Here is an 11,013-nt window from a genome sequence, read left to right on the forward strand (position 1 = left end):
ATCAAGGCGTAAATTACACAGAACTATGGAGCTAAAATGCAACTATTTTAGATCAAGGCACTGTTAAGAAACATAACATAGTTCAGTAAGTCATGAGCATAAATACTGCAGAATTTAGAGACCACTTAGATACTGTAAAATTCAGTTAGCTTGTAGAGACAAATTGCACTTAGATTTCAAGGAAAAATATGACTACTCCACACTGTAAATCATCAACATTGACACTGTAATAACTGTTTACTCCATACTGTAAATAGACAGAACAATTTTTTTTTGCCACAACTTGAATCTGCTCTGCAACTTATGAACTTGCAGTTGTTCTGCAGATTATCAAGATCAGTGAAACAGTTTTGATTTACAAACGTAGTTACTCCTACTACTTACCTACGGTTGCCCAGATCATAGCTGCTTATCTGAGCCTAATAAAACAAAAAATAAGAGCAGTTTTAACATGGTCCATCACAGGAAACAGAGCAGAAGAAGTACTGGTGCAGGAGCGAGTGCAAGGTTCAGAAAATCCATCACGGGAGCAAGAAGAACAACAACAGTTTTACTAGCTTGCATGAACAAGTGGAGCAAATTGCTCAGAGGTACATCCGTGGCGATCGTACATGGACGAACTAATACATCAGCCAGTGAGTATCCTCTTATACACTTTGAAAAGAGGTTCAACATCGGATTTAATAGACACTTGCAGGCGAGAAGAAGTTGCTGTGCCCTCCAGCGTGAAGATTGGCCGCGGCATTGCACCTCTTCTCCTTCTCGAGCGCCTCTTCGGCCTTCCACGCTTCTTCAAATGGATCGAAGGAGCACGGCCGCGGTTTGGACAAGTGGTCCTGTCCCTGTAGCGATGGAGCGTCAAGATCCGACGCAGCATTGTACCTCTTCTCATTGTCAGCATCATGGAAGGCAGGGTTGTGCATGGACCGATCCTCTGATCTCCACATTGGGTAAGGGTCATCGGACTGCAGCATGCCCTCCAGCACGCCTTGGTCCAAGGCATCCAGGTACAGAGGTTCCTGTTGGCCCATCTCCATGCCAGTGTTGGCTACAGTGATCGGCTCAAGTTCAATTGGGTCGTCTTCCATCATTCTCATTAGTTCTTCAAGATCAAAACCATCTGCCTCGATATCAAAACCATCTGCCTCCCCATCCGGCAAATTGGAAATAGGCTCCAATGGCTCAAAGACATCCTCTTCAGATGAGCTCCTTGCAATGCTTGAGCCAGCCTCGGGAACAATCTGTTGTTGGCTGTAATGCTTGACAGACTCCAGCACATGTGACCGGGAGGAAATCTCAGGAGCTTGAGCAACGTCAGAGTGGTTGGATACTGTAGTGGACTCGGATGATGCTCTGGCTACCTCATCATACATCAAGAACGACGGTGTGGCAGGTGCCGGGACCGGGACGGCACCGCGCATCCTCTTCTCCGGGCGCGGCGGATGAGGATCGGCGGCGGCGGCGGGCGCTGGCCTCTTCTGCGCGTGCGTGCACGGGGTCACAGCCTCTGGTTGCTGTTGCTGAAGCTTGTACGCGGCCGATTCCTGGCGGGCCGCGCCAGGAGCATGCTGAGCCAAGTGCATTCTGCAGAACACCTTGACCCCGTCGCTGACGGTGGCCTCCGGCAGCAGGCATCAGTATTCCTCCATGACCCAGCCAGTGGACTTTCCCTTCTTCTTGAAAGACAGGTTCTTGACCTCGCCCACCTTGACTCCCGCGTGGCAAATCTCGGTGGTCTTCTGGATGGTCCAGGTGCCGGTGCCGGCGCCGCGCACGCTCTGGAGCTTGCTCCCGTTCTTGCTCTTGCACGTGGTGAAGAAGAACCGGTCGCCGCTGCTCACGGCCTGCGGCACGGGCGCGTACCGGGCGGCCAGATCCTTGGGCTCGCAGCCGGAGATTTCGACGCGGTGGATGAGCTTGTCGGCGGCATGCAGCGTCTCGCCGGAGAGGAGGCGTGGCAGGTAGTAGGTGACGGCGTCCACTTCCGTAGGGCTCAGCCGGTAGTGGTGGAAGACGTCGTCGACGTCGAGCCCCTCCATCCCGGCCGGCGGCTGCCCGATCTGCCGCTAGGGTTCAAGCTACGAAAGGGCGGGCGGGCGACTGGGATTTGGGAGAGGTTTGTCTACGGGATCGGGAAGGTGTTGTGGTACGCGCGGTTGGTCTGTGCTGGTATTTAAAGACGCTGCACTACGCGATGGAGGACGCGTCAAATTTCCTTATCTGAATCCGACTATGTGTCCAGTTCAGTTTCCCGTCAGTTATCTGAAACTTGGCGTTCCCGTTTGCTTTCATTTTCTGAAAATTTGCGTCAATCCGATCATGATGCGGTGCTGAAAATGTAGAGGATAGATTCCGTGCTGATTGTGATTCTTGATTTTGGGTAGTACTACAAGTCCTATTCTTTTCCGGGTCCATTTATTTGAACCATACCCTCGGACCTTAGTCGGATCCATTTCTTTTCATCCATGCGTGATGCGTCCTCCCACGAGGAGGATGACCGGACGCAATGAAACTCTTAGCCTGGAATTGTCGGGGACTTGAGAATGCCCCGGCGATTCGTGCTTTGCTGGATGTCCAGCGAAGATGCAACCCCGAGGTGCTGTTTTTGTCGGAGACGCACCTTGATTCTTATCCGGCTGAATGTCTGCGTAGAAGGTTCAGGATGGACCAAAAATTAGTATGTCCGGGTGATGGGAGGAAAGGAGGTTTAATTTATTGCTTTTTTGGAATAATAATGTAAAGGTTCATAGGCTTGCTTTAGATCCTATATGTTCATTGATGTTAAAATTGAAGGAAATAATAATGAGTTTTGGCGCTTGACTGGGATGTATAGGGAGTTCAGATGGGAAAATAAACATCTGACATGGAATCGTATGCGTCAACTGTACCAAAATAATACCTTGTCGTGGCTACTGATTGGTGACTTGAATGAGATACAATATCTTCATGAAAAGGAGGGAGGTAATCCAAGACCAATCCAGTACATGCAGGCATTCCAACAAGCAATAGATGATTGTGAATTGCATGATATCAGTCATACAGGAGACACTTTCACATTGTATCGTGGAAGGATAAGAGAGAGACTGGACAGAGGTTTGGCGAACGAGGCATGGTCTGCTATGCTTCCAGATGCATCATTAGAGAACATGGACTACAACCATTCAGATCACCGCCCGCTGTGTGTGGATACTGAATACTATGCTCAAGGAAATACGGCTGGACAGACTATACATTCGAGACGATTTGAAGCAAAGATGGCTGCGAGAGGAGAGCTTCCATGAAACAGTCATGCAGGCTTGGGAGAAAGTAGGTTCTGATCCCAGTTGTGGAAGCATCTATAAAAAATTAAATAAAATGCATAACCAATTTCATGATTGGGACCAACAAGTCCTTAAAAAACCGAAGAAAAGGTTACGTAAGGCACAGAGGGAGTTTGAGAAAATCATGGCTGGACCGTTGAATGACGATAATGAAACTAAGAGAAAAGAGCTGGCGGAATTGATTGAGTTTCTGCTGGAAATTGAGGAAATAGAAATGAGGCAAAAATCTCGAGCAACCTGGCTAAAAAGTGGTGACCGTAATACTGCGTTTTTTCAGGCTTTTGCGTCTGCTAGGAGAAAAAAGAATTATGTGAAGAAGTTGAAGGATGATGGTGGTAACTGGATGGAAGGCATGCCGGAGCTTAATTCCCATATACAGAATTACTTCTCTCATTTATTCACATCTGAGGTGCAGCAGACAAATCCAAATGTTTTGGAGAAAGTACAACACAAAGTCACCGATCAGATGAATAACTTTTTGATGGCTCCTTTCTCGGCTGGGGATGTTAAAAAAGCGGTGTTTAGTATTGGTGATTTAAAGGCACCAGGGCCAGATGGACTACATGCAATTTTTTTCAAAAAATATTGGCACATATTAGGGGATGAGGTCACCCAGGAGGTATTGGCAGCCATTAATACAAAACAAATTCCGAGTGAATGGAATGACACAACGATAGTCATGATTCCCAAGATTGACAACCCTGAATTGGTAACCCAATTTCGTCCTATAAGTCTTTGTAATGTTCTTTACAAGATTATCTCGAAAATGCTAGCTTTGCGTTTAAATTTTTTTTTGCATGAGATAATTTCCCCTATGCAAAGTGCTTTCGTGCCTGGTAGGATGATCACTGATAATATCCTCATAGCATATGAATGTGTTCATAAAATAAAGAACACTAGATCTGGCAGGACAAGATTATGTGCAGTTAAATTGGACATGCACAAAGCATATGACAGAGTGGAGTGGGCCTTTTTGCATGATATGATGGTGAAATTGGGATTCCATGAACAATGGATCCAACTGATGATGGCATGCATCAGCATTGTTAATTATAAAGTGAGGTTCAATTCCCAGGAGACGGATGTGTTTACTCCGAGTAGGGGGATTAGGCAGGGGGGTCCCCTATCCCCTTATCTTTTTCTCTTGTGTGCAGAGGGTCTTTCTAGTCTATTGCAGTTTGAAGAAGAAGCTGGTGGCATTGAGGGGATTAGAGTGTGCAGAAGTGCACCATCAGTATCACCCATTTTATTCGCTGATGATTCTCTAATTCTCATGAAGGCAAACATTTTAAATGCAGCTTCCTTACAGCATGTACTAGAAGCCTACTGTGAAAGCTCAGGACAAATGGTGAGTTTGGCTAAATCCAGTGTGTTTTTCAGTCCTAACACTCCAGTTGTTTCTAGAACAGAAGTTTGTCAGGAGTTACATATTGACACTGAAGCCCTATCAGATAAATACTTGGGATTCCCGGCTATGGTTGGGGCTGACAGGAGTGATTGCTTCAGACACTTCTATGACAGAATTAAGGAGAAATTGAAAGGGTGGATGGAAAAGCAATTATCGATTGGAGGTAAAGAGATTCTACTCAAGTCAGTAGCTGAGGCCATACCAGTTTTTGCTATGTCTGTTTTTAGCTTGCCCAAAAGCCTTTGTAAGGATATTACAGATTTGATTGCACAATTTTGGTGGGGAGATGATGAAGAACACAAAAGAATGCATTGGTATACTTGGTGGAAACTTTGTTACCCTAAATGCGAGGGGGGCATGGGGTTTCGAGACCTCTATTCGTTCAACCTTGCGATGCTCTCGAAGCAATGTTGGCGGTTGATTACTAACCCGGAGTCCTTGTGTGCATGAGTTCTGAAAGCTAAATGTTTCTCCAATGGAAGTTTACTTGAAGCTACCTTGAAGAGTGGTGTGTTATTTACATGGCAAAGCATAATGAAGGGCCTAGAAACTTTTAAGTTGGGGTACATATGGAGGATAGGGACTGGCGCAAATGTTAACATTTGAAGGGACCCCTGGATCCCATCGAGTGAGGACCGGAAAGTGATCACAAGGCGTGGACAAACTGTGTTATCCTCGGTCAATGATCTTATTGATCCAACTTCAGGAGAGTGGGATGAGGATTTGATCAAAAGCATATTCAACACAGTAGATGTTCGAAGGATACTACAAATTCCGCTGAATTATGGATTGTTTGACGACTTCATTGCATGGAATCCGGATCGTAGAGGTTACTTTACAGTAAAATCTGCATTAGATACAATGGACTAAAACTTTTCATGCCCGTGCAAATGTATTGGCTCGGCCCGGGGGGTCAAATACACCAAAAATATGGAGTACAATGTGGAAGATCAAAGTTCCACGAAAGGTTCAGATTTTTTGTTGGCGCATTCTTCATGGAATTATCCCGCGAAAGTCAATCTTGACTAATAGGCACATTGGTTCAGATGGGGCATGTCCAATCTGCCATCAAGATGCAGAGGACATTCGACACCTCTTGTTTGATTGTGATCACGCAAAAGAGCTCTAGAGTGACCTGGGCATTGCAGATTTGATGGAAGAGGCAAAGGAAATAGATAAATCTGGGTCTGTGATCATGGAGCATCTCCTTTTGATGCAAAATAAGCCACTGCCAATTAAACCAAATTTGAACATCAAGCAAGTATTTGTGGTGGGCTGTTGGTTCTTACGGTGGATTAGACGTCAACACACACATAATGGTAACCCTTCACCCCCCATGTAATGGCATATGTCAGTCTTGGCAATTACAAACAATTTTCAGGAAGCTAATTATAAACCGAGTGGAGACATGGAAAGGAGGTGGGTTAAACCTGGCCCTAGGTCTATGAAATTGAATGTTGATGTAGCTTTCTTTGCTGACGAGGGATCAGGAGCAACAGCAGCGATTATCCGAGATGAAAAAGGTAATTTCCTTGCCGCTCAGTGCAAAGTTATTGATCATGCGGCAGATGCTATTACCACTGAAGCTTTGGCAATGTGTGATGGTCTAATACTCGCAAACTCTCTCGGATGTGGATGTTGCTTCTTCTATCGGGAAGGTTGTCTGTATGCATTGTTATCGCTCGTGTAACAAAGCGACTCATGTGCTAGCTAATTTCAATTATTGTAATAAGATTTCTTCTAGTTGGACAGTCTTTTTTTAGGGAAGTCAGAATGGAGTCAAGTGGCCTGGAACTGGTACTTGGTAGTCACCCAGCCATGCTAGGAATGTATCACCAAGACCAGTCAAGCCCATACCATACTACTCACCAGAGCAGCTGAGACTTGAGTGCTATACATACATAAAGAAGGCCAGAAATCTGTGATCACCATTCATCAGTGTACAATACCAAAACCCCAGCTTTCCCATTGCACAATCTAAGCAAGGCATGAGACTACCAATTTCTACTTCCTCTTTTCCTCCCGTTGCATTACATTCCTTGAGCCCTCGAGGAACGAAGAAGACAAGGGACTTAAGAACTAGCGGTAAATCTAACCGACCATGTACTACTGACAAAGAAGCAAAAGAGCAATAGAAACGAAGAAGGACAATGTAAATGGAAGGGTGGATCGTCAGTCAGTCAGTAGTTGTTGCTGTTGTAGCCGATGTAGTTGTTGCGGTAGCGCATCCCGTACTGCTCGTAGAAGGTGTCGCCGTAGTTCACCGCCTTGATCTCCACCATGCGCCGCTTGCTGTCCACCTCCTGCACCGCGCCGAACACCACCTCGTTCGTCGTCTCGCAGCTCTGCTCGTAGAACGTCTGCGGCCCGGAGGAGTACTGCCTGTGCTGCTGCAGCTGGTACATCTGCTGCTCCGGCTGCCGCCTCTGCTGGTGCTGGTGCTGCTGCAGGTGGTACGCCTGCTGCTCCGGCGGCTGCCTGTGCTGCTGCTGCTGCCGGTACACCTGCTGCTCCAGCTGCTGTCTGTGCTGCTGCTGTTGCTGGTGGTGGGGATACACTTGCTGCTGCTGCTGAGGGCCGCGTGCATCCCAGCCGCCGAGATAGGGCTGCCCGTGCCGGACGTGGTGAGCCTTCTCAGGCTCCGTCGTCACAAAGCCGTAGTTCTTCTGAGGGGTTGGCCCTCTCGAGTCCAGCGGTGGAGGCGTCTCCTCGTGCGGGATGGCGTAGCTTTCTTGCACTGGCCAATGGCTACCTCTTGGCTGCTGGTGGTGCTGATGGTGCTGTCTTGCCGGGCGCTTCTTTCGGGAGAACATGTCTGCCACGGATGATTTTGCTCCTCCCATGAGCTTGCCCACTGAGGTGAAGAATCCCTCTTCAGCTTCATGTTTCCCAGCTTCGTCTTCATTCGGGATCAGCGGCGGGCGAAACGAAGGCTTGAATGGCTGCTGGTATGGTTGGTATGGCTGATACGGAGGGATGCTTGCATTGCTTGGTCTTGGAGGCATCTGAGGTTCCTGCATGGTTGAAATTTCAGTTGCCAAGAAGGTCACTGTAAATTTGCTGCATAAAATAAGTAGTTTTGAAGAATATGCATGGACTCCGTCTTTTACTTTAGTAATGATCTAGCTAGGCTCGCTCTTGAGGGTTAATACAGTGAATTCATAGCACCACTGATGAATGAGTGAACAGGCTGTGGCAAAAGGACGATGGACGCCACATCTACGTGACCCAAGGCTGACTGTAACGTATTCATGAGACCTGTAGAAACATGGTCCAGTATAGGCCCTGCCCTAGTTACCATTACCAACCCTTGCTGCCAGCAAGTGTGCATGATGTTTTCCTCAGAATAACAAAAACAGTTCGGCAAAATTACCTCTGTTGCTGAGACCATTCCTAAAACACGGCGCTGGAGCAACGCAAGCATGTAACCAAAGAAACCAGCAGCAAAAAGCAAGGCAACACCTGTAAGCATTTAAACTGAAGTAATTAGTGATTGTGGTTTTAGTGGAACTTCCTTGTGAGCAGCGAATTCATGATAGTATGGCTTCAGACAAGAACAGTACTCTGTGGTGAAATAGTACCTAGAGGGAAACCAGCTTCATCCTGATATTCACAGTCATCAGGCTGGAGTGGGATCTCCCGAATTGCTTGGTTTCCTCTGTCAATGACCAAGAGGGAGCAGCTACTGCTGATATAGCGGATTTCAAAATCGGTTGAAAATTTTGCATCGTCGCTGGGTCCATCCATGTGCCCACCTCTCATTGATTTCCCCCCAGCAATGGTTGTGACCCCTACACATTATTGCTCACCCTGTCATGAGTCTCTTCATTACCACTTACAAATTCATAAGGAGTTCAGGACATTTATTCTAGATGTTCCCTGAAGCCCCACAAAAAAAAATTATCTGCAGCCAAACTGAATAAAGCCCAAAGATCTGTACATAAAAACAATTTGAAAAGTAGAAACTGTGAAGTTAAAATGGCTGGGCAAACTCGAAGCAATCATATCAATGACATAGGATATTTAATGTAAAAATATATAGATGCTTTGCGCATAAAACTCCTTTGTTTAATTCAACACACTCAAAACACATACAATCTGAATGAGCAATTATGTATCACGGACTACTGATTTCTCCCACAGCTTTTCAATATCATGAAATTTTAAGAATGGGATAATCTATAATCTAAATTATAACTATGTAATTCAACTACCCATAATTAGATTTTAGATACATTACATGTTATAACATTTAAGCCTGTGTGTTTGATCTCCGCATCCACTCTTACAGCTTAACTTATCCCAAATGCAACTTTTGGACACAAGTGCTAAGAAAAAGTACCGCAGAAGCTCAATCAAAAACAAAGAGCAAACATGGGATGCTAGGGACCATACATTACAAATATAATGTGAACAGACCCTACAATAAGACATTTTAGCTTACCTGTATCACTGATCTTTCTTATTGCCATGTTCATAGCGTCTGCAACATAAATGTTGCCCCTGTCATCAACTGTAAATCCCTTAGGGTGGTTCAGCTTGGCCTCTCGGAGCCTCCCATCAACATGACCAGATAATCCTTCAAGCGAACCAGCGACAAGCTTCGGTCTGCTATCTGCATGGTTTGAACCATTTTCAAGAGATGCAAGGGAAATAGTATATGAGCTGAACAGTAGCTACTATAGAGAAAAGCCGCGACTTCATCACTTTAGAACAGAATATACCAAAGTTGGAATCACAGATCTTCACATCAGACATGGAAGATTTTGATAATAATTGTGGCCGACAATTCATACTATATTTCGCTACAAAACTTTCAGGCAAATACTTGTCGTGTGTCTTCAACTTCTAAACAAGGGAAGTGAAAGTGACCAGGCTCGTAACACATCACTATCTCATCAGGAACTCATAATTGCAAACTAGTACGTATAAACTAACAAACATATCTCAATCAAGAAACATGCCTGACCAAAGCCCTCAAAATTTAGCATGCAACCATCACACATCACCCCTGACCAACCACCCAAACTTAGTTAACAGACATATTTAGTAGAAACCCATGATGACTGAGCACTACCAAGATGACAGCAAAACCTGAAAAAGGACATCAAGAAGCAGTTGGGAGTATGGGGGCATGCTCACATCGGGACAGCGGGAGCTGGACCCTGTAGAGGTTGCTGTTCATGGAGTCGAGCAGGAGCAGGTCGCCGGCGGGGGTGAGCTCGACGGAGTGCGGCTCGATCCCCAGATTGCTGCCGTCGAACACCGTCTCCACCGCGTACCCGCCCTCGTACTTCACCATCGACCTCCCGGACGCCGCCGCCGCCGCCGCCGCCGTCGCTGCCGACAGAAAGATTCCGTTTATAAGAAACCGAAACGCGGAAACCCCGGGAAAGAAACGCACCGATTACCCGTCCTGGCGGTCGATTTGAGCGACCAGAGCTTCTTGGCCACCGCCGTCGCCGTGCTGGTCAGGAGCCCGCCCAGAACCTCTGCCGCCGGCGGGCACCAATCAGTCAGCCGCAAGAAAACCAAAGCAAAAAACTTGAAAAACCAAGAACCGAGCTCGCTCACTTGCGGGGTACGAGGACGCGGCCGACGCGGAGACGGGGGCGCCGAGCAGGAGGGCGGCGACGAGGAGCGCCGCCACGCCCCTCGCGCCCGCCGCCGACGCCGCACTGGCGTCCATCGCGTGCTCCTCTCGTGGAGCAAAGAGCCAAGAAGCGGGCAGAGGTGGCCGGCAGAGCTGGCAGGGGAGATGGGGGAGGTGGGGGGCTAGGGGGGATGTGAGGAGGGGGAGGGGGAGGAGGCGGCCATTTGAGGACAGGTAAAGAAGGTTGAGAAAACACCAAAGGATCCAGACCTCTTTTGGGGGGACCTGCACTTCTCGCTCTCCGCCAAAAAAAGGCAAGAAAAGAAGAGGGGCAGAGATCAGAGGCCGAGGGAGAGAGAGTGGAAGTGGAAGAGACAACAGTGTGGTGGTGGTGGAGGTGGTGGTGGAGCTCGCTGCTGTGCTATGGCTGCCGCCTCTGGTATTGCTGGTACACTGTTTTTTTTTTTTTTTGAGACAATGCTGGTACACTGCTGCTCGCTCGTCTTGTTGCCTTTCTTTTGGGTTTCCTATGTTTCGGGCCCTGGAGCATTTCCATCCAAGCTCAAACAGGCCCAACCCTGGACTAGCCTGGGCATGTGTTGGGTCGGGCTGTGAACCCAAAGCCTGAGCCCGACCCGGCCCAATCCAAATAAAGAGATAGTGCACATTTTTGTATTTATAAAAGGAAATTA

The 11,013-nt window shown here is 47.2% G+C and overlaps 3 protein-coding genes and 1 pseudogene across 3 annotated transcripts; 1 reads left to right on the forward strand and 3 right to left on the reverse strand.

The window, feature by feature from the left end:
- Window positions 1-542: 542 nt before the first annotated feature.
- On the reverse strand, window positions 543-1,583 carry LOC125525012 (uncharacterized). Its single transcript, XM_048690038.2, has one exon. It carries the CDS (start codon window positions 1,581-1,583, stop codon window positions 681-683), a length of 903 nt encoding a protein of 300 aa, XP_048545995.1. The 3' UTR covers window positions 543-680.
- Window positions 1,584-1,634: 51 nt separating this feature from the next.
- LOC125525013 (NAC domain-containing protein 89-like) lies at window positions 1,635-2,039 on the reverse strand. The gene has a single exon (XM_087535331.1). The coding sequence runs from the start codon at window positions 2,037-2,039 to the stop codon at window positions 1,635-1,637; it is 405 nt and encodes a 134-aa protein (XP_087391457.1).
- Window positions 2,040-2,506: 467 nt separating this feature from the next.
- Window positions 2,507-4,639, forward strand: LOC147958949 (uncharacterized; annotated as a pseudogene).
- A 1,967-nt stretch (window positions 4,640-6,606) lies between these two features.
- On the reverse strand, window positions 6,607-10,745 carry LOC125522299 (uncharacterized). The gene is made up of 7 exons (XM_048687372.2): window positions 10,303-10,745; window positions 10,140-10,220; window positions 9,871-10,068; window positions 9,173-9,343; window positions 8,310-8,519; window positions 8,102-8,190; window positions 6,607-7,742 (listed from the first exon to the last, which is right to left on the reverse strand). The coding sequence occupies exons 1-7, from the start codon at window positions 10,415-10,417 to the stop codon at window positions 6,909-6,911; spliced, it is 1,698 nt and encodes a 565-aa protein (XP_048543329.1). The 5' UTR covers window positions 10,418-10,745; the 3' UTR covers window positions 6,607-6,908.
- Between the last annotated feature and the right edge of the window lie 268 nt (window positions 10,746-11,013).

The sequence above is a fragment of the Triticum urartu genome, chromosome 7A (genome assembly GCF_056163025.1).
Source record: "Triticum urartu cultivar PI428250 chromosome 7A, HENAU_Tu73, whole genome shotgun sequence".
In the NCBI taxonomy this organism is placed as follows: Eukaryota; Viridiplantae; Streptophyta; class Magnoliopsida; order Poales; family Poaceae; genus Triticum; species Triticum urartu.